The sequence below is a fragment of the Crocodylus porosus genome, unplaced genomic scaffold, assembly GCF_001723895.1.
Source record: "Crocodylus porosus isolate Cpor-Errol unplaced genomic scaffold, CroPor_comp1, whole genome shotgun sequence".
NCBI classification, from domain to species: domain Eukaryota; kingdom Metazoa; phylum Chordata; order Crocodylia; family Crocodylidae; genus Crocodylus; species Crocodylus porosus.
The window spans coordinates 52,114,186-52,136,858 of NW_017728931.1; the positions used below are offsets into that span (position 1 = coordinate 52,114,186).

Here is a 22,673-nt window from a genome sequence, read left to right on the forward strand (position 1 = left end):
AGGCTTCTTAGATACCAGGAAGGTGTGGAAGGGAAAGGGAGATGAATAGATCCTGTCCCACATGAATTGAAAATAAAGCAGGCTGCACCTAAGCCCATGGATGGCTCTCTTCTTTCCTGCCACACCATCCTTTGAGACACTAAAATCCTTTCCCTTCCTCTCCTCCTTAAATGCAAAAAACTCTCTGGAAGTGGCAGAGCAAAAAAGCTTAGGGGCAGGGAATAGATTTCCCAGGGAACTTGTTTCTTCCTTGAAGGATTTATGAGTGAAGCCGCAAAAAAGTCGACTTTCCTTGTTCTCCTTTCTGGTGACGCCTTCTCTCTGCCGTCCTCACTCACGGCCTCCATAGAGCCTGAGGTAGCCAGCGGGGGGTGGGGGAGCCAAGGTGGGAAGGTTAATGGGCCAGCTCCCCATGCACACGGAAGCGATAGATGCAGGTGTACTCTGGATGGCCCCAGTTACTCAAGACCTTGAGCTCCACCACCTGGAAGATGCCCAAATCTTCCCCCTTGAAAAGAAAGAGGAGGAGATCTGGTCACTCCCAGCAGACAAACAAATATCAAGGGTCAGTGTTAATCACTTGCTTGGGCAGAAGTCATCCCAGAGATGTAGCCCTGCAGCCCCTGACACTCAACAGTACCAACAGGATCCTACAGAAATTACCCAACACACTTAAAAACAGAGGGCAGAGGGACAGTGGCTTTAAACCACTTTTGCAGGCCCTGTATCTGGGCGCTGCTTCTGTGTTGTGCCCAGTGTGAGCAGCCAGGAGTCAACTGGTGCCCAAGTCATGTAAGGCTGATACTGGACAGAGAGGTTTCTCAGAACATGCACACCCTACCCCAGGAAGATCAAAAAGGAGCAATGGCAACAATTTTAGGGGCAGCGGATCCTCCAGTTAAGCCAGCCCTTGGCTTGTTTCAGACTGTAAAAGCAGCAAGAGCCTAAGGATTTAGCGTGCAATATTGAGTAGACAAAGACTTGGGTGCCTCCACAAGGGATCCTGTAGCAGGGGGCTGGGTCTGAGGGAGAAACCCGTTGAAGATACTATATCATCCCGCATTTGCTGCCAAAGGCCTTCCCCAGAAGGGCTGAGCCACATCCAGTGCTAAGCCAATGTCCAAGAAGGGGGGTTAGTTGGGGGCTTCCTCCAGAGCACAAACAGCTTGTGCTTTGCAAGGGCACATGCAGGTAAACTGGGGCAGGAGGGAGGAGAACAACCCCTGCTGAAGGATACAAGATTGGCTTCATAATCAGCCTCAGCCCCTATTTCCCAGGCTGAGGAGCTGTTTGATCAGATTGTTGGTGCATCAGGCCAAGGAATCCCCTGATGCCTTCTCATGTTGCTGCCCTGGATCAGACCATCATACTGGCTACCCAGGTCTCCCTGCCCGAGCTGCACTGGATCAGGTCATTTGCTGACTTTGCCTGGTATCCTCCTCTCTCTTGAACTGCAGCCAGTATTTTGTGCTCAAGGAAGGCTGGAACTCTAAGAATCAAGCCACCTGAACAGCACTTTACAGTGGCACCTCTCAGATGCACTGGGCCAGAGCACCCAGCCCCACAGGCTCCAGGCAGGCCAGTGGTAGCTGAATTTACCAGCACACAGCTTCTGCAAGAAAATGCTTTGGCCATTTCTAAGCATGAGAAGCAGGGGTCCAGTGCTCCCAGAACTCTCCTCTGTAGTTCATTGCCAAAGAGTTCCTTTCCCACCCTCTCTCCATACCGTGAAGTGGAACGTTTGGATGGGATCGCCCTCTTGGTTGTACAAGAACTGTCCAAGGAGGATGCCTTCTTCTTGTCCTTCCTCTTCCAAGCCCTACGGAAACAAGTCAGTGTGGAAAGGAAGGAAGGGAGGAGAGACAAGAAGGCAAAGAGAGAAAGAGGAGGAGTGTGGGGCAGGCAGAGCACCCCAAGGGGAAGTGGGAGGTGGAGACAGAGGCACAAGTGCAGTTAAACTCCACCCCTGCTTTTCCAAGCAGAGGTGAATGGGGGCACACAGGAGCAGAGGGGGAAAAGGCCAAGAGTTATACACACACACTTCCCTCCCTCTTGTCCCCCCCACTATTCTCCACCCCAATATTCTCCACCCCAAATCATCCTCCCAATATTCATATGCTCCCAACAACAGATGCCTTACCCTAGTACTGCCATTCGTCCCCCAGCATCCGCTCTCCCAGGGACTCTTCCTCCCCTCAGAAATACTCCCTCACCAACCCCCAACCCTATGTACCATCTCCTTCCTCCTCTCCCTTGCACACTTCCCCTACCTCCTACCAGACACATTCAGATCTCCCACCTCAACCTTTGCTCCTTCTTTAGAATACCCTCTCTTCTTGTGCCTCATCTCTCACCCCCTTTCCCAAACAACTCAGGCCTTTGCTTAAAAGCAGAGCCCCTCCCAGCCTCAGGCACTTGCCACAGGAGACATCCATTTCCAGCCTATGAAGGGAGGAAGCATCTGTCTCTGCAAGGCCAGTCGTGACACCTGATGGTAAGAGACACTGAATCCCCTCCCTCCTATTTTCACCTCTTCCTTCACAGGGCTGGGGAATCATGGGCAAGTCAAGACACTCACATAAACGGCAAAGTCCTTGGGGGCGCTGGGGATGGTGCCCATGGGCGAAAGGGACTTAGAGATGTGCTCCAGGGTCACAGCGGTAGGACGGATGCGGCTGGACAAGCGGATGACAGCAAAGCCCAGAGTGCCACGGAACGCCCAGCAGTTCCCAGGGTGAACGTCTGGCTACACACAAAGGAACAAGACACCGTCAGCTCTTCGGTAAGTGGAGTGATAAGTGGCCATCTTTCCCTGTAGCACACTCTTCCCTTTCCTCCCAAAGCACAGTACCAACTGCTAGACAGGGCTCGCTCACCCGCCAATGAGGGCAGCTACCTCTAGCAAGTAGCACAGCAGCTGACAGCAGCACACTGAGGGGAAAGTCAAGAGAACACTGCAGGGGCAGGGGAAGAGGGTGCTTGTTTCTCAACTCTCCCTGCCAGGTCACACAGCCCCTCTGGAGCAGCCAATGTGTGCTCTAAGCTGTAAAACATCAATGCAGGGGGAGAGGAGAGGAGAGGATATGCCAGGGTGAGAAGGCGTCATGGCCTGCTGCCAGAAGGACTAAAGGGACCTATCCCTGCCAGTCTAAACTAAGAAAGTGCAGAGAAAGAACATGGCTGTAGCAAATCACCTGGCTCAACACAGAGGGATGCTACCCTACTAACAGTTACACACACAGCCTCTGGCGTTGGGGCAAAGCACTTGCTGGCTGGGACTGGGGAGAAAGTTCTTCTGCCTGTAATATTGCCCTGAGACACTACCAGCTCTTTACACCTGCCCTGAATGCTCTGGTGTTGCCAGAATCAAAGTAACAGTTTGGTTGGTGCAATAGCCTCATTTTCTGTGGCGATTCCTATGACAGGGAGACCAAATTGGCAGCTACACCCACAAGAGGGGCAGGCACACCAACTGTGCCTGCCTCTCTTGGTGAGTGCACTGCTATGACTACAGCTGGAGAAGAAAATGACAGCCTGCCTGCCAGAGTCTCACCCCTTTGTGCAAGCAACAGGAAGAGTTTGCCATGAGGCATCAGGGAGATGCAGGCATCCCAGGCCACTATATTTGGTTCCAAACTCTGCCCGAGGAGAAACCACAGACTGGGAATGAGAAGGAAGTGACACCCCGGGGGTGAGAGAGGACAGTTCCTGAGTGTCAGGGAGAGATGAATAAAAACTGGAGTGAGGAAAGAACTGAGGTGAAATGTCCAGTTTAGTGCCCAGGGGAATACCAGGAGTAGCTCAGGGGCAGTTCTGACTGAGCTCCTGGAAGGGTGTGGACACTTTTGCTTAGCATGGTCTTTACCTGCAAAATGGCACGGGGAGACTGGGAGTTGTACCACAGGGGGATCCCAAACAAGCTCAGCAGCGCTGTTTTCCTCTCATAGGTCTCTGAGCACCGTGTGTTAATGACACTGGCCCCTAGGAGCAAGAGAAACAGAAGTCGTGAGCCCCCTACAGCCTGCCATGTACCACAGCAAAGCTCTCCACACATACATCTTGGCAGCTGCTGGGAGATGGGGGAAGTGGATGTGCTGAACAGAACATGAGGGAGGTATCTCAATCCAGCTCCAAGTCATTGGTGACATCTTGGGTACAGACAGACAGAGAGACAGACTCCCCCCCACCCAACCCCCAGATTTCTGTGCTGACAGCAGGGTGCAGGGTACAGGGCTGTAGCCTGGTCAGTCAGGGCTTGGCAGCAGTATGATTTCTGTGCCAATGGCATGGGACGGGCTGCAGCCCGGCTGGACCCAATACCCGGCAGCAGCAGGAGCAGCAGCAGAGGTGTGGAGCTGTAGCTCCCACTGCGGCAGTGACGTCGAGTTGTGCCCACCCCCACTGGCAGCACTAATGTGTTGCCTATGCTCCCAGGGCGTGATACAAGGAGTTTCCCATGGATGCTGTTGAGCTCCCTCTTCCCTTCACTGTAGCGTGCTCAGCTTTACAAGGATTCTTGTGGGCAAGATGAGGCTACCTGGCTGAACTACACTGTACTGCAACACAAATGTGCTGCATCCTGTCAATGCCCCTCGGCACAGGTACAAGCCACCGCCACACACTTCCTCCCCCTCTGCCCCATGACAATCTCATACCCTCCCTCTTAGTGCACCCAGGTGCTTACCCATATGCTCAGCTACTAGAAGTCTTCTACAAGGCCTTCTGCAGATCAACACAGCAGTAGCATCTGCTGCGTGATCTCTCTTCTCAGGGGCCTTCACAGGAGGAAGGTGAGAAGGCAATAAATTCACTTACCCCCGGACTCAAGGGCATAATCAACCATGCCAATGCGATCCTCACTGTAGCGCTTCAAGGCTCGGTTCACAATGAGATGCACTTGCTGCAACACAAACAGAGGCTGTGACAGAGCTGAACACCAGAGCAGGAAAGTCCTGCTCTCCCCTCTGCTGAGATATCCTGCTGGTATATCCCTGTGCACACCAGCAGAGATTCAACCTTTATATACATGCCCAACACTGTGGTGGGGAAGCAAACGCACTACAGTCATACCATCAGTGCAGTCCCTCATGTGCAACCTCCTACCACATGTTTACATACCTGTACCTTCATCTGATCTCCCGTTTGTACAGCCGCTGCACTCCACGGCCTTCTGCACATTCCCCTTTGTCTCACAAAGGCAACCGACTTGAACCTTCCCACCACTTCTTATTTACAGCAGAAGAAAGGTGCAAAGACCATTTGTCCCCCTATGCCCACTCTACAAGACTCAGGCTGGGTGCTCACAGGACAACACCGATGCCAACTGCATTTGTTAAATGAAAGGGACTGCCGAGGCCATTACGTTTCTGTCACCAGAAGACCAGAATCTCCTTCAACTGAAAGGCAGTGCCCAAACGTCAGCCCCCTCTGTCTTTGGTGGGCTGGGGAGGTGGGATGGGATGGGGCAAACACATTCTCATAAGCATTTCTTCTTCAGCAAGTTCCCATCAGCTTGTTCAGAGCAGCAGGGGGTACCAGCACCACCACATCAAGGACAGGACCGCTATGGTTACTACCTTGACATGCCAGGAGTAACAAATACTGCTGTTCCAATGGCCTTTTTGGCTCATGATCTTACATCTTTTTTCAAGTCCCTAAGGCAGGTGAAATACCTCCCTTTCTTCCCTTTCCTGCTCAAAGGCATGCTCTCTCCCCTGCCTGCCTTTCTGTGCTGTCCCAGGATCAGGGAAGTATCAAAGCCCTTCCTACTCCCTACACAGGAGCTGGGTTCAGTTAGGGATGGAGACAGTGGCAGCGTGCCTGCTCTGGGACCGAGCAGGGTGTGGGGGAACTGCTCCACAGCTGTCCTGTTGCTGCTGTCCCTTCCCCAACTGAACCCAGCCCCTGATCATCCTAGCTGGCTTTGGAGCTTCCCCAGCCCCAGGCAGAGCAGCAGCTGCAGGCAGGCAGGGAAGGGAAGGGAGGAAATGTAGGGGAAAAGGTGAGTTTCTGAGCAGAAAGGGGAAAGGAGGAGGAATCTCACCTGCTTTAAGGACTTAAAAAAAGGTCCCAGGAGGTTCCTGAGGGGCAGTCTGCCTGCACTGGCAGGAGTGCAGGAAGCTGGGAGCAGGAAGTGCAACCACCCCTGCAGTGAAGACTGCTGTGCCTGCATCCCACTTTGGGAAATCCTGGATCTGCCACCCTGATGATGAGATCCTCATGCCCATGGCTGAGTCTTAAAGATAGAACCCTATGGCTCCTACTTCCTTCTGAAAAAGGCTAGATCCACCTCCTTACTTCCACCTCTTTACACTTGCTGTTTAAATGAGTCTGATTTAGCTGGCCAACATAATGCTGACTTTACAAACTGTAGCTGGGTCAGTTTGCAAAGCCAAAACCTGCCTGATCTCAAGGAGGTTTGTGCCACCTCCCACAGATTAGTAAGGGGGAAATGAAAGCAACCCAGCCAACTGCCCAGCAGGGCCATGATGGGCTCTGTGAGTCGTGCACCAAAAGCTCTTTCTGGAGGCATGAGAGGAGAGGAGAGGAGAGGAGATGGAAGCTGTATTCTCCCATCTCCTCCTGGCTTCTTCTCTTCCCCTTTTGCATGTGTTTGTAAGAAACAGCAGGAAGCACTTCAAATACCACATCCTAGCACCACTGGCTCACTTTATCCTCTTCAAGTACTCGTAGATTGTTATTTGAAAACACTTCTGAGCCACTCCGCTTAAAAACTAATATGAATAAAGGAAACGTTTGCCATTAACTGTGTTACAGTAGCACAGTGCTGAGATGCCCTAAATACGATCCGGCTCCCATTGCTCTAAGGGTGGTAGACACACACACAAAACAGGGCAGTGGTAAGGGAACACCAGTACCTTGCTACAGATGGGGAATGGAGAGACAGGACAGAAAGCATTACTTGCCCAAAGCCTTGCAGGTCTGGGATCTCTCCCCAGGTTTGCTAGGCCTAGTTTAGCACTAAGCCTGCACAGCCTGTCCTTCCAAGTCTTCAATGAAGGTAAGTTTAGGATTATATAGTGTCTTATCATCAACAGCGCTGAATCCCTGCAGTTCCAAATGATTTCAGCAGTACTTATGAGTTCTGAGTGCTTTGGAGAACAAGCTGTAAATGTCCAAAGCTGCCACCTCACTTCCTTTCAAAATCTCTGAGTGCTCAGTGAACTCAGAAAACGGCTTCTTCTGGATTTGCAACAAGCAAAACCAGATCCCAGTGAAAGAACCCCAGACTCATGTCATTATTGAGGTTTTGGCAGTAACAAAAGTCACCAAAAGGGCAGCAGGAAATGCCTGATATCCTATAACCCTGATCCAACCCTCTTTCTGCAGTAGCCCCATCTGCCCTAGTACATGTCCACACAGAAAGAATGGGGCGTGACTCTGCAAAAGCACACGCTGGGGTGGTAGTGTGACTGCATATACACTGCCTGCAACCCCAAACCATGTGCACATATACACCAGCTCCCACATATGCCCTGGCACGTCCTAGCCATGTACATGTATGTGCACACACAGACACACACACTTGCTGTGTATACTGTCTTCGCCATGCATCTGTGCCAGGAAAGACAACCCTGATGAAGGCCGATGCAGTTATGATATGCAAGTGAGAGACGTTCACATCCCTCCCCACAAGCCATGAAGGCTGCTCTTGTGAACTATCAAGGGGGCTGCCCCTCACCTCCTCCGTCACTGCCATGACTCCCCCTTGTTGCAGTGCGACCCTGACGCTGGCCCTGGCATCCTGTGCAGACATCTGCTGGTCTTCAGAGATCTTGGCAAGGATTCGATGCTCCATCTCTTGGAGCTGATCTTGCAGCTCCTCACGCTGGAGGAACAGGCTGCCCATACCATCCTTCCTTGGCTGTGACAAGAACTGTCCAATCCACAAGGGCAATTGCGCCTCCACCTGAAAGCATCAAGGGAGAAAGCTCAGGTCAGGTGAGGGGGCTGCACTACAGGACAGTATGACCAATGGAAGGGGAATGGCACAGGGCAACACGCTTCAGGGACCCTGAATGTGTGGTCTGCAGGGACCCACCATTCCTACAGATATCCAAAGTCCATCCAAAGATGTCCAGGTTGTGGACACTGAGTGGTGGTCAGAGACCATCCCCTCAGTGCAGACAAGGTATTACGTAGTGGGCCTGGACCAGAAAGGCCTGCATCCCCCAGACATGCCTACTGCCACATTGAGCAGAAGGGGTCAGACTGGGCTTTCACAGTGGGAACTGACTGGGGTCAGAAACTCACGTCGTCCCGCACTCCCTTTATCTGTCCTGGAAGCGACTCCACATGCTTCACTACTGCCTGCTGCTCAGATGCGAGGAATTTGATCTCTTTTCTCAGGCCTGCCAGTTCCCTCTCCAGCTTCCCCACCTCCTGCAGGAAGTTTCCCGTCAGGCCCTCTTTTGTCGAGCTGAAGAACAAACCAGGAAATATAATAAGACACAGCATTAGTAGGAGGAGGTCATTGTGGGTCATCCTACCACCCTTTCTATGGACCCAGATCCAGGGCTCCCCTCCCACAGACCAACAGAGAACTTTGTTCAAACCAATCAAATGTTCCCCAAGAGCAAGGACTCCTTCCACTTCCTTGGGAGATTTCTCCACAGCCTGGGAGACCTCCCTCTATAGGAAGGCTCTTCCAATCTCCAGATAGGGATTGTCTTAGCTCAGGTCCATCCCTCATGTTGTAGTGAGACCTCCTCAAAGTCCCCTAAACAATCCCTTCCCCCAGGTGTTAACACACTTCACTGGCTTGTAGATTATGAAGTTTTACTGAACTGAGCAACAGTTGGCTTCTTTACTCTGCTTTCAATCCATCCATCACTCCAGCCTCCTGTTACTCTTCCCTGAACTCCCTCCAGGAAGGGCATTTTTCTGGCATTGTTGAAGCCAGAGCTGAGTTGCAGCCTTCCTTGGCACAGTCCCTGTGGGGAAGACCAGGTCTCCCTTTTCCATAGACATGAAGCCAGAGATCACATGAGCTGCATCAGCACCCCTCTTGAATCTCTAAGTTACAGCCAACCAGCTGCCTAGTTTCTGCTCCTGCCCCATCCCTGTCAGCATCACTGTTTCTCATATTTGCCTTGTCCCCCACCAATATCATTTCCTTTCATGATGATAGTGGATGATAGCGTCTCTATCAGTTCATTTTCATTCCTGCCCAGGTTTATTCTCCTGGGCACATCAGAACCTCAGTCACACACACACGCCCATGCACCCTTCCCAGGAATATCAAAACACAACAGGACCCCAATTTTCCAGATGGTGAAGAAAGGTTCTGTACGATCACATAAGAATCCCTGTGGGTTCCCAAGAGATGTTCCTCTTCACACCCAGGTTGCTAATTACTCACTCCATTAAAAGGCCCATTAGCCCACACACAAGACACCACTTCAAAGTTACAGGCAACCCTTCGAGAAGTTCCAGATTACCTTTGCCAGTCTGAATTCAGCTGGAGTATCCGGGCCTCCATGTCCTGCAAAAGAAGCAACATGGGGAAACAAATGGGAAAGATCCATCATGTGGTGAGGGGCTGAACAGTTACATAGGAACACAGGACCTGCCCATCTGGATCAGGCCCCAAGGCCATTTAGCCTATATCCCATCTCTGATAGCAGCCAGCACCTGAGGCAGGTGTAAAAACCACCCCCCTCCCCTCCTCCACTAGGTCTCAATCCAATCTCTGGTGGCTAGAGGCCAGCATAAGGTACAGCATCTTCACACTCCTCCCTGGCTCCTAACAATACAATTTCTTTTAACTCTGGATGTTCCCCTTATGCAGTGGTGCTCAACCTTCTAGTCCCACTACTCCCCTGCTGCCAAATTTCTGGACCTGTGGGGAATGCCCATTGGCCAGATAACATGGTTCCACAGGCCACATCTGGCCCATAAGCCTAGTGTCTAGTATCACAACCCTTATCAAGAGAAGCATTCAGCATCTTTCTGAACTTTATTAAGATCTCAGACCCAATGATTTCTCATAGCAGCATGTTCCGCCTCTTCATTACACACTGTACAAAGGACATCTCTTGGTTTGGAACATGTCACCTTTCAGGGAGGCAGAGTTGTGTACACACACCTGCATCTGCTGGAGGTGCATAACACAGTGCAAAAGGACCCCCCAGCCAGGACCACAGCATGTATCACTGGGCTTAGGAAGCAGGCCCTATAAGTCTGTTCCACTTAAAATATAGAAATGGCTCCGACTTATGCACGCTTACTCATGCCTCCGAATTCAGGGTCAGTTAAGTCCATGAAGCAGCACACAGTTTAGAAAGAGCATGCTCTGCCCTGCACTGGCCACAAGGTACGCCATGCTGTTATACTGCTCACCTTCAGGGCAGCAGGTCTAGACTTTGCTGAGCATATTTCTCCCCCACTTGCTGTACAACACCAGTGTTACATCCTGCAGGGCACTAGGTGGTATCTCACCCTCCAAAGGAATCTAAAAAGGGGCACTTAGGGGAGCAGAATGCGATTCATGCAGTGCGGTGGCGCTTGTACTCTCTGGGTTACACTCCCCCTTTTCAGCATGTTATATTGGTCTGTGGCGCTCCATTACAGACAAGGAAAAGTACCGGTGTTTGTGATGTTCCAATGCAGACAAGGAAAAGTACCAATCAGGGTCCTTGTGATGCTGCATTACGGACAAGGAAAAGTACCAATGTTTTCTGTCATTACAACTACACTGAAACCTCTGACAGCCTGGGAGATTAGGCAGAGTTGTTCTTTTTGTTCTATTTATATTCATCCTTTTCCACCTCCTACTTATCCTGTCCTTCACACAGGGCATGCGAGGGAAGTCTGCAATGTGCCCCCATGAGTCAGTGAACTCAGTTTGAGAAACACTGGTCTAGCACACTTCAGGCCAAAAGTCTGAGCAACCTCTGCATCACTTGTGAAGGATCTTAATTCAGCACAAGTGGTCAGAGTCTGGGCTTTGTGTCTCTCAACAGCAGTAAGGGACAGTATTTTTGGCCATTAGCTCAGCACTAACTGCTGCTAAGCGTTTCCCACAGCCTCTCACTTTTCCTAGAAGCTCCAATTCTATCAGATTTACCCAACAGAAGCTAACAGACCCAAAGAGCCACGAGTGGTCTAGCTGCAGGCTGTGAAGGAGAAAGTGTGCTGCATCCCTGGTTCTCTTAGAGATACATCTCAATGGGGAAATGCAACACCCCAAGTGTGCAGCGTGCCCGGTTCTGCTCTCACAGGGGGAGGCCCGTTTACCTGAGAGTCTTGCGTGATCTTCTCTAGGTGCCCATTTAAATCCTTCTGCAACTTGGCTTGCATAGTATCCAGCTTGTTCTGCAGGGAGGCGGGAGGACGATCAGAGATTCACCTCATACTCCAGCCACCTTCTATCCCACTACTGCACCCCTGCTGGCCAGTCACCCGCAGGCCTCACCTCCAGCCATCTCCACTCTAGCCCATCCAACCACACCCTGTGCCCAACCTCCTCCCACACACTCCCATTCCTAACCTCTCTGTGAGCAACCCCACCTCACCCTGCATGATACCCATCATCCTACATTCATAAGATACCCCCTTCATGTTCCACCTTCTCTCATCCCACCACTGAACTAGCATGGCCCATCCAGAATGATCCACCCCAGCCTGAACTACGCCCCCAGCATGTGGCCTCATGCTCCCCATGCTCTCAGACTCTACACAAACACAGCAGAGGGACCGGAGCAGCCGGGGTGTTGTCATGAAGCAAAGAAGGCAGGCTAGACTCTGAGCAGGCTCCCCTACCTGGACATGTAGGTCCATCTCTTTGTGGAAATCCTCCTTCAGCGCTGCCTCACGACGGCTCATCAGCCCCTCCAAGAGCATCCGGATGTCATCATGGGATAGGCCTCCTCCAGCTGCCACCCCTCTCTGCAGCTCCAACCCCTCCAGCCGTGACGCCTCAGCCTCCAGGGCCTTGAAGCGTTTCTCCAGGGCTTGCAACCGAGACAAGATATGGTGCTCCGACTTATACCACCAGAGCAGAGCCAAAGGAACACAAAACACAAGGGTGGTAAACACAGGCCTAACACTGCACCCCTGCTGTCCCAACTGCATGGATGGCCTCTGTTCTCCACCAGGGGGCGGCAACATACATACAAATCCAAGGGCACCCCAACTTGAGGGTTTGGGGAAGCTCTCCTAGCTCAGCCCAGAGGCGAACAAAGGCACATGAGTGTCTTATGCTTCAGCAGGGGGCAGTGGTGCACATGCCCACCAAGCCCATCGTATATTGTGCCAATAGGCACAACAACAGTTTGGGTTTGTTCCTTCCAACAGGGGCCAGCAATTCACAAACCTAGCCCCAGACAGTCACATACCTCCTTTGTCCCCATTTCTCGTTTTCAGGACACAAGGAGAGAGGCAACTGCTCTCATGTGCACCTAGCCTCCCATCCACTCTGTCTACGGCACTCTTCTGACAGGTTTTTGGGGAAGTGGGGGAAGGGGCGGGACAAGGCTGAGCCAGTATTTGGATAACCAGAAATGCTGGAGCTTCTCTCCACACTGCACTCTTGACCCTTTTGTCACCCACCTGGTCAAATGCAGCTAGGTCCCCAGCTCCAGACACCTCAACTTTGTCAGCAATAGGGGTTGAAATCTTTGCAGCTCCCCAGGAAGACATGGAAGAGTAGAGCACCGGGACTCCAAACGGGTAGAAATACCAAGCACCTAGCATCACAAAGAGGGACCAGTTGGCAGGAAGACAAAGACTCCAAAGGGGACGTGTTAGAAATGCCAAGACGGACTGGCTCCAGCTCTTGGCTCACATTTGTGAGCAGAAAGGGACCACCAGCTTTGTGGCTTCAGCACAGTGAACAGGACACGGGCACCTCTCTCACCCCAGGAGCCAAGATTTTGACTGCCATTTTAGCAGTGATGGTCACCAGAAGTCCCTGCCAATGCTGGACTCTCAATGCAAACTTCCCAGGGCTCCACACGAGAGACACTGGATGGTGGGGTCTGATTCCACCCTGCTTGGAGACAAGGACCTGCAATATCATGTGGGACCACCAGGACTCCCTCACAGTTTGAGAAGATTGGGAGCCAAGGTGTGGGATCAGCAAATCCTTCAGGGACTGAGTACAAAGCTGACAGAGGATCTAGGCCAGCCTCACAGCATCCTCATCCTATGTTGAACCATTTCCTGCCTGCCAGGACCAGCCCCCAGGCATAAAGACAGCCTGCTTCTAGGCATGCACACAGGAACATATGGTTGGAAGGTGCCTCTTGGGTTATGAATCCAGTCCCCTGAGTTTGCAGCTTAGCCTTAACCCAAGAAATCCTCCCAATCCCACTTCAAGCCCACACCTGCAACTACAAGGAACAATACCTGTGTACAGCATGGAGGAATGAGACTTCTCCTGTGACACAGGGTTACCTCAGAGCAGCCAGGATGCCACCCTGATCTTACGGGCACCGTGCCCAGGACAGAAGAGATGGGGCTGGAGGTAGTGAGCATTTCTGGGGTCTGGGATGACTCACCGTAAGCAATGGAAGCCAGGAGCAGGAGCAACAGCAGGAGGAGAAGGAGCTTCTTCAGAGCTGAATAGCGCCTGGACAGAGAGGAAAAAGGAAGCAGGCATTAGTGCAGCCACTCAGGCACTCTCACTGAGGGAGTTTCTCAGCTGCTGTGCAGGAAAAACCAGAAGGTGGTCTCTGGAAGCCAATTACCTCCCTGGACACCAGCCCACACACCCCAGCCTGGGACTACTTACCATTCCAGCCCCAAGAAAATGTGCTCTGTATTCTCAGAGCTTTGCTGCGACCTGATATACATTTCTCTCACAGAATTCCCTGAAGGAATTCTGTATCCACTCCTCCAGGTGCACCTGCCTGCTCCCATGTCTGGATCAGAGTTCAGACCCATGGCAACCCACTTCCATAACTCTCCAAGCTGTATTCCAGTCAGCACTGACCTTGTTAGGACAAAGACGTCCAGGAGTGAAGCCATGGTGGTAAGGCGGTACCACATGGTTCCAATCCACCAGTACAACAGTCCAAATATCCGGCCTGCAAAAGAACCTCACATGGCATCAAAGCATTCAGCTAGCCCTCCTCCTCCACTCCCCACCTCTGGAAGATGTGTCTGCTCCAGTTCACCCAAGCACATTCTAGATCAGTAGTTTTCAACCTTTTTAGACTCAAAGCAGCCCTCCCTAACTTTTCTGAATTTAGTAGCATCCCCTTTCAAAAACTAATTTCATTTGCCATTTGACTACAGAAAAATAACGGAAGAATTTTTTCTGTTGCAAAGAGCTCAGAAATACCACAACAGGGTAGAACAGCTTTGACACTCTTGATTCCTACTGGAAAGCTATGGGTTTTTCTTGTGAATCACGTGTAGGTGCCTGCACACCTAACAAGTGCTAATATTGCATGACCCCTTGTGGCATCCTTAAACAAATCTCACCTCACCCCAGCTAAGAATCACTGCTCTAGACATACCCTGCAGCACTCCTGCTGTCCCACTCTTGTGACTCACTTACAGCCATGCCAATGTCTCTCTATACTGCCCTGCAGCTCTTCTGATCTTTCTGGTACTGAGTCCCCCTAATGTACACGGATGTTTATTAACTTTAAAACATCCATGGTGGATTTTTTTGGTATTTCCATTTAAAAGGGGAACCTAACACAATACCTCTGCAAGCAATGGATGCTGTGAATGTATGGACATGAAACCAGTTTGTGCAGAGGAAGGCTGTAGCTAGGAGACACCCACTTTCCCATTCTCACCTGGCGAAGTGACCACCAGCCAGAGAAATGATCCCACTCGGGAGGCTGCATTCCTGAAGCCAGAGCTAGAGCTGCTTTGGTCTGTGTAATGATGACCTGGAGGAAGAGGAGGAGAAGAGCCCCAAGGTGGAGTCTCACATCTTTGAGACCTCCTGGCTTTGGGTAGGAATTGATGGGATCCAGTGGGGCAGATGCTGTTCCTGAGCAAGTCAATATTAATCACTCTCTGCCCTGGTCACAGAGCCAGGTTGGAGTGAGGCTGGGCAGAATAGAGCAGCCTACTTCCCAGTCACAGAGCTGAATCTGAGCCTATTCTGTGAGAGAGGACTGTCTGCCTGAACAGGGTTAACTCCTCCCCAGGCAAAGGAGTCAAGGCCAAGATGAGGTCTTTACTAGGAGGTCTCCTCCCCCACCAATGCCGCTGGTGCTACCAAACACCTCCAGGGGAGAGTCATCCACCTACCTGCATAGTCATCTTCAGAGGAATAGCCAGAAGAAGAGGCATAGGTATCGTAGATCTTGGTCTCTGCCAGCCCATTGATTTTACTGGACTCCGTATCTCCTGTGCCTCTTCTCCTCCTCACTGGGAGCTCCCTGCCTATCCAAGTAACAAAGGATCCCATTGAAAAAACAGCCAACAGCCTCCCATGCTCCTCTTCCCGAGGCCCACAGTGAGTCTCCAGAGCACAGGAAATGGGGTTTGCTGCTGGCAGCTCAGGGCAAAGAGTCTCCTAGTGACCTTTGGGATGGCTACCCCTAAGCACCTCAACAATCACTCCATTCCATTACCATCACCTCCCTCCCAATCCTATGCCCTGCAATGATCCTGCTGCTTCAAAAGTGCCACTCAGAAGGCAGACTGCCCTCTACCCTGGGACTGCTTCACTAACAAGAGAGGATTGTTGGTGGGGTGTGTACTTGACTTCCCAAGCCACTGACCTGAGTAATGGGCAACTGGTGTAGGCTAGGGCTATTTGGAGGACTTGGTTCCCCTGTCAACTGCATCAAGGGGTTGTCCACCTCAGGCAGGTTTATGGTCCCTTTGGAGAAGCAGCTTGGAGAGGAAGCTCAGGACTTAGTTAATAAATCCATAAGGCAAAAGGAAGGCATTGCTCCAGGACCAGGGGAGTTAAGGTGGGGTCTGGCCAGCACCCATGGGAGGAAGCACTCACCCCAGTAGGATTCACTGTCCAGAGGATCATCATACGCAGTGCTACCCCCCGCAGAAAACCCCCTGCCACTGCCCAGGTAGGACTCGCTGACAACAGATTCGCTGTAGTAGGAGGTCTGGGTGGTAGGGGCAGGTGAGAGACGCTTCATGCTGCTTGACTTTTTCCTCAAGTTTCTACCAGGAGGCAAGAAAACGAGGGTGAATCTACAGGCCAGGTGCAATGTGAAGGGGAGAGATAGAGCCAACCTTCCTCTCCTATCAGGGTTCACACTTCCTGGGGCCCTGACCTGTTCCAGCCCACTCCAGCATGGAGGAGTAGCAAGGAGAGGTTTCGTCCTCTGGTGCTCTACAGCAGTGGTATATTTTAAACAAAGTAAGTTGCTGCCATACCTCCTTGCAAAATATGAGTCAGGGGAGCAGCAATTTCCCCACCCACGCATACACATATCCACTTCTAGCCAATCACCGGCTCTACCATGCCATCGTCCTGCCTACTACCCCCATCTTTACTTCCTGTTTCCTTCCTCTGTAGCTGCTGTGGTTTCCTGCAGGTGTCTGTGACTAGGAGAGGCTGATAAGCTGGGTGGGCTTCCTTTGAGATATATACACATGCTCCCCTGTCCCAGGAGGCCCTTAAGTACAGGTGTGAAGACTCCAGTCTTTGCACTACAGGTCTTAGTAACATGCAGAACTGGTCTTCGTGTTCTGGTGTGGATCATCACAGAGCTCCCCCCCAGCAGTGCCAGGGCAATGGCCTGGGAATGGTGAAATGCATGCAATAGGCAGAAAGGCTGCACTCCCACTGAGGACAGGGGGGCACACCGGGTTACCCACTGGTGCCATGGAAGGACTTTGCAAAGAAGAAAACAGACTCATGAAGCCATGAAGTTAGTAGGAGCTCCTCTATGCTACCAACAGATGTAGTGCCCTGGGCTGATAATATTGCCCTTCCCTGGCTAGGGCATGTGTAGAGGACTCAAGAAACAGACCGTTGGTGACTGCTAGCCAAGCTGCAAACTGGGAAGGAGTATTCCCATTAGGGCAAGCTCCTCCCCCACCTCCAAGCTAAGCTGCTGAGAAATTACAGGTGCCAGTGAAGTATATAGCTTCCCCCTCCCATCCTGCTCACACTCACCTGGTGGTAGTGTCCTTAAAAGGGACCTGCTGACCACCCAAGAGTGAGGCTGCACCACTGCTGCTGCCAGTACCATCCTCATCACCCTGGTCATAGCGGGTGGCTCTGAGGCGCCGGCTGCGTTGAGACATGATGGAGGAGGTACAATCACCCCTCACCAAAGGACCTGGGAGAGCAGCGGGAAGAGAAGAGAGGCAACATGAGAGAACTCTTGAGGTCCCAGCCAGTCCTGGTACCAGGGGGCCTGTCTGGGACTGGAAAAACGTGTCCACACATGTACACATGACAGGAAGGGAAACACTGCAGGGGGACAGGGGACAGGAGAAGAGGAAAGGGCTTTGAGGACCATCTGGATGCATGGATTCAGCCCCCACTCCTTCCCCCAAAAAACATCATTGGAATTTGGTGCCTAGAGGATTACAGGCAAATGGTTAGCCACACCTGAGAGCTGTGTGGACTGGCAAAGCTGAAGAGGCAGCAGCTCAGGACAAGGGCAAGGGTCTGCCTGTGGCGTCCTATCCTGGGAGGGGGTGGGGAACAACAGAAGGGCTGAGGCAAAGGCTTTTTGCTCCTGGAGATTCAAACAGTGTCTCATGCCCCAAGCAACAATGTGCTGGACAAATCAGAGTCAGGCACCTCTCAGAGTCACGGAGCTCAGCATGACACTGCAGTCTCTGCCCAGCCAAGCAAATCCAGCCAGGGATGTCAAGGGTCAGGGCTAAGAGTGGTGGTGCGGGAAGGGATGCTGGTGGACATCAGCATGGCTCCGGCAGGGCGGGTACACTGGGACAGCGCCACAAGACTAACGGGACAACAAGCCTTGCAAACAGGCACTGGCACTCCCATATCACATGCCCCCTGAGGCGCCTCCAGCAGGCTGGAAAGGGGGAGCGGGCTCTCCTGGGCTCAGCACTCAGTTGAAGAGACAGCGGGAACAGAAGCTGCTTGGGGCAGAGCTGTGCCAGCGCAGCTGCCGCCTCTCCCCTGCATCTCCGCAGGGCAGGCTGCCAGGCTAGAGGCGTCAAGGCTGAGGCCGCTCTCACTAATCCGCCCTTCATAGGGTTGCCACTGCCAGGAGGAGCCCGCACCCGCCCAAGTGAAAGGCAAAGCATCGGGACCGCGTCCAAGCACAACCTGGGCCCACACGCCCCCCCCCCCGGGCTGCTCCAGCTCCAGCACCTGGCACGGGGCAGGGAGTCGCAGGGCGCCGGGTCCCCACAGCCTGCCCCCGCCGCGCCCGACCTCCAGGGAGCGGGTGCACCTGGCCCCTGGGGGGTTAACCCCTTACCGTCCGGCCCGGCTCCTGGGGCAAGCGCGGTTTCACCCCTTGCCTCCCCACCCCACGCGGGGGGTCAGCACCAGGCCCAAGGCCCCCCGGGCGCCACTTCACCTGCGCTGCTGCCCCGCCGGGCAGGGCCAAGAGGCGGGGGCTGGTGGCGCCTCCTTGCAGCGGTCGCCTGCTGCCACTCCCCGCCCAGCCAATATGGCCCGAGCTGCGCGCGCTGTCAAAGCCCACGAGCCAGAGCAGCTCCCCCGCCTTCCTCCAGGCTGCCAATCACCGGCAGCGCCGCGCTCCCATTGGCCGGTTTGAACACAAAGGGAAAGGTGGGAGCTCCTCCTCCTCAAGGTCCCGCCCCCTTGTGTAAGCGGCGCGTGCGACGCCGGGTGCGGCCTGGGGGCGGGGCTTGCGGCGGGCCGCCCGCCTCAGCTCCCGGGGGCTTGGCGTTTTCTCTGCCTGTGGGTGCTCGGCCTCGCCCTCGGCGTTGCGGACAGGAGCTCTCCAAAGCCCGAAGGCTGTGCTTTGCATGTGTTTTGCAGCAGAGAGTATGGGAGTTTGCTGTGGTGGTGGTGGTGCTCAGGACAGCGGGGTCTTGGTGTGTGTGCCTGGGGCTTCTAGGCGAAGTCAGCGCTGCTCCAGCCGGGTGCACAAAGGCCTGCACGTGATTCACAAGATCAACCTGGCGATTTCCAATAGGAATCCAGAGTGTCCAAAAAGTTGTGCCCTGCGGTTCTTCCTGAGCTCCTCGCATGGGACTCTTCAGCCTGGAAAAGCACAGACTCGTGAGGGGGCGGGGCCTGGTGGCTGCCTATAAGCGCATCAGGATCTGGGGGAACGCCTGGTCTCCAGGGCACCCCAAGGGATGACAAGGTCATATGGTCACAAACTCCTCCAAGACGGTTTTAGGCTGGACATAAGGAAAAACTTCTTTACTGTCCGAGCCCCCGAGGTCTGGAATAGACTGCCTCCAGAGGTGGTGAAGCACCTACTCTGGACACTTTTTAAAAAACATTTGGATGCTTATCTTGCTGGGATCCTTTGACCCCAGCTGACTTCCTGCCCCTGGGCCAGGGGGCTGGACCCAATGATCTTGCGAGGTCCCTTCCAGCCCTGATGTCTATGAACAGAAAAGTGGCTCTGGTATTTTTCCATAGTCAAACACTGAGTAAAAACTCAGAGCTGGCATCTTTAGGGGGTGCCTTGGATCTGAAAAGGGTTGAGAACAGCTGCTGTAAGTATGTGGCAGGGCCTGCTGCTGTAGTATTTGAGAGCCTCTCGATTTCTTCAGTACATTTATTTTCTCTCCTCACCCCCAAGAGGTAAGACATTGCTATCTAAAGTTGCAACAGAAGGGCTAAGTGACTTGGAGAAAGTCCCAGAGAAAATCTGTAGCAGAGACTGGAGGTGTTACTGCAAGATTAATGGTCATGGTAAAAACAGTCAACACTTATTTGAAAGGAGGAAAAAAGTTCATGATATTTGGACCTGACTTGCGATGTATTGGGCAGTGAGTCTGGCAGTACTACCCCAGTCGGCGCACACATCATTACAATACAGAAGCTTCTACCCCTGTATATAATCCCCACCAAGAAAAAGTGCCGGCCCTCACCCTGCCCTGTTCCCCATGCAACAGCAGCTGCAGTAGCCTCACCCTGCCCTGTTCCCCATGGAACAGCAGCTGCAGTAGCTGGATGTCACATGGCAGAATATTAGCCTGTTGCAGCTGTTATCTCTGCCAAATGATGAAGGCAAGAAATAAATGTCAGTCTCTTACAAGTTCAGCTGTTTCATGTTTATTACAACACTCCTGTGCTTTTAATAACCCTCAGCTTTATCAGTGTTTTCAGGAACCCCATAACCTCACCAAAGTTAAGGTTCCTACTGCGACTAGAAGCACTGAAGAAACCACAGCTATTAACAAATGACAATGAGAGCAGCACTGAAGAGCCCATTTCTAAAAGGCAACATCTTGCATTAAGCAACTACTTCATGCCACCCCCAATTTTTCTCATATAGTTTGTTTCAGCTTTGGACAAACCAACTCTACCAGGCAAACAGGTTTTGCTGCTTATTTTGCTGATTGCTTAAGACATTTTTCCCCACAGTCTAATCATTCAAGATACTTTGGAACTGAAGCTATACAGGTTCAGAATAACAGCTAGTTATGCAGCATGCTGTGCACACATGGCAGGGAAATTTTCACCAAAGCACATTAGGGTAGCCACGTGCTCTTAAGAAAAATACCCTCAGATCTTCATGCCCTTGCAAAACAGCCAGAACTGTGGAAACATTGACAAATTAGGACATTTTAATGCAAAACCCCTCCTACTTGATTATTTTTAAGTATATCAACATTCAGTGTCTCAGACAAAACATTAGAACAATGAAACTGAAAGGAAAGAAAATATTTGTAGTGTGCAGGAAGGAGTTGGCTTGCTATTCATATTTTAAAGGTAAAAATAAAATAAGCAAACTGAGGTGGGAAAACCCCTGCCAGGCCGCCTTCTTTTTACATTGCAAAATAAGGCACAAGTTAATTTTCCCCTTTATGTCTCGCCTTTAAGCCTCAACACAGGGTGAAGCAGGTAAATGTGGTAACATGATGTGATGTGCACTCTGACTGAAATCTCTTAGATGTAGCTGCTAACTTTCCAGAAGAAAACGACAGTGCTGTTCCAACATCCAATTTGCAGAGCATTTAAGAACAGGACTTCTCTTGTGCTCAGCTACATTGCTGAATCAGGCTGTTGTCTCTGGACTGGTTGGTCTACAGGCAGTCCTTGGACTTATGACACATTTGGTTCCTGAAACCCACATTGTAAGTCAAAATGTTGTAACTCAACCAATTTTCCCATAGGAACAATGTTATAAATGGGGGACTGGTTCCTGAACCAAGGCCCGATACCCTATTTTCACCAAAAAAATAACCCAGAATTGTGTACTCAATTATAGATAAATATAATATAGTGACATTAATGTATTTATATTGTAAATAGCAATCATATTGATTTGGAATGACTTCTTTGAGGTGACTTTGCTGGACTTTTTGAAGGGTTTTTGGCTGGTCTTCTCACGAGTTTTGGCTGCAGGTTTTTCTGGAGTCTTGTCTGCTTTCTTAAAGAAAGTGTCCAAGGAAGTTTGGACACGTTCTGCAGGGAGATGGGTGATGCAGTGAACTTGTTCACTGGCGTGGCATGGCATCGGATCAAGCGTCATAAAGTCAAAACTGATGTCAGAAGGTCGAAACGGTGTCAATTTATAAACGTTGCAAGTGCCGTTCATTGTAACTTGAAACATCTTAAGTCAAGGACTGACTGTATTCAGTCTGGTTGTAATTCAGGACCCTATGCATGGGATCCAGGCTGTGGGCCACAGCCCACAGGGCCAGCAGCTTGAACACCATTTGCTCCCTCTTGAATATTTGGTGGAAGGGATTAATTCATCCTGCCCCTACTGTGCTCTGTAGGTGGCCTGCCCACTTTAGGAGTTCCCCCATCTCCTAAATCTGTAGTGTTTCTTTCACTGTCAGGGATCAGACAGTGCTGGGAAGTCTTTTCCAGTTTATGTAGTGCCTCAAAGAGGTGGATCCAACATCAGCTCTGGTGCAAGTGGGGCAATGCTGCTGACTCCGTTTCATACTTACTGGTCATGTTCCTTGCAACAGAAGTGGATCACAGCACCACTCTGTGGTTGAAGGAATCAAGCACTGCTAAGCAGTGCTACTTTCTTTCCCTCAAACTATTTTTCTTCACCCATTCCCATCTTCTGCCTTTCTTTACGACTTTCAGAAAAAGCTGGCCAGCACTTCATCCTCCCCTCATTCACAGGCACCTGACATTTCCTCCTTTCTTTCTCACAAGAGGCACTCTAACCTCTCTGTCTGTCTCACACATGCACACACACATATTCACATATTTGCCATCCTTGTATAACCAAGGCTTAGTTTTATCCAACATTGGCAGAGTGCAGTGACTGGTGGCCTTACAAAAACAGCAAAAAAAAGTCCCTGGCAACTTAGAATCAGGGTGATAGGCAGGAAGCATGAATTTCCCATCTCCTGGAATTGGGACAGAATCACTTTCTGCTGCTTAAGAACAACAACATCTGGGAAAGAAAACAGATACAGGTCTTGTATGTCTAGGAATAAGTTCAAATCCTGATTTGTCTGCACAAATGAAGCAAATTTGGTGGGGGGAAGGGCACATCTAGTCAATGTTTCATAGTTTCATAGTTTGTAGGGTCGGAAGGGACCTGAGCAGATCATCTAGTCCGACCCCCTGCCATGGCAGGAAAGAATACTGGGGTCAAACGACC

At 51.6% G+C, this 22,673-nt stretch overlaps 1 protein-coding gene across 2 annotated transcripts; it reads right to left on the minus strand.

Annotated features, from left to right (window-relative positions):
- Window positions 1–292: 292 nt before the first annotated feature.
- Window positions 293–18,571, minus strand: SUN2 (Sad1 and UNC84 domain containing 2). 2 transcript variants are annotated; one of them, XM_019544938.1, is made up of 18 exons: window positions 18,471–18,571; window positions 17,081–17,246; window positions 15,947–16,119; window positions 15,238–15,372; window positions 14,775–14,870; window positions 13,958–14,051; window positions 13,524–13,594; window positions 12,574–12,710; window positions 11,785–12,006; window positions 11,260–11,337; window positions 9,462–9,505; window positions 8,275–8,440; window positions 7,703–7,930; window positions 4,816–4,900; window positions 3,866–3,981; window positions 2,579–2,746; window positions 1,727–1,819; window positions 293–508 (listed from the first exon to the last, which is right to left on the minus strand). In XM_019544938.1, exons 2-18 carry the CDS (start codon window positions 17,209–17,211, stop codon window positions 395–397), a joined length of 2,151 nt encoding a protein of 716 aa, XP_019400483.1. In that variant the 5' UTR covers window positions 17,212–17,246; window positions 18,471–18,571; the 3' UTR covers window positions 293–394. The 2 variants fall into 2 exon arrangements, with proteins under 2 accessions (XP_019400483.1, XP_019400482.1); XM_019544937.1 differs by lacking the exon at window positions 18,471–18,571 and adding an exon at window positions 18,369–18,387.
- Window positions 18,572–22,673: the final 4,102 nt, after the last annotated feature.

Excerpts from the sequence above, each read along its gene's own strand:
- SUN2 (XM_019544938.1), bottom strand. The coding sequence starts at position 17,211 with ATGTCTCAACGCAGCCGGCGCCTCAGAGCCACCCGCTATGACCAGGGT. Across the intron at positions 16,120-17,080 it reads TTTAAGGACACTACCACCAG|AAACTTGAGGAAAAAGTCAA; the intron begins GTGAGTGTGAGC and ends GCCTCCTGGTAG. Across the intron at positions 14,871-15,237 it reads CTCTGAAGATGACTATGCAG|GTCATCATTACACAGACCAA; the intron begins GTAGGTGGATGA and ends CTCTTCCTCCAG.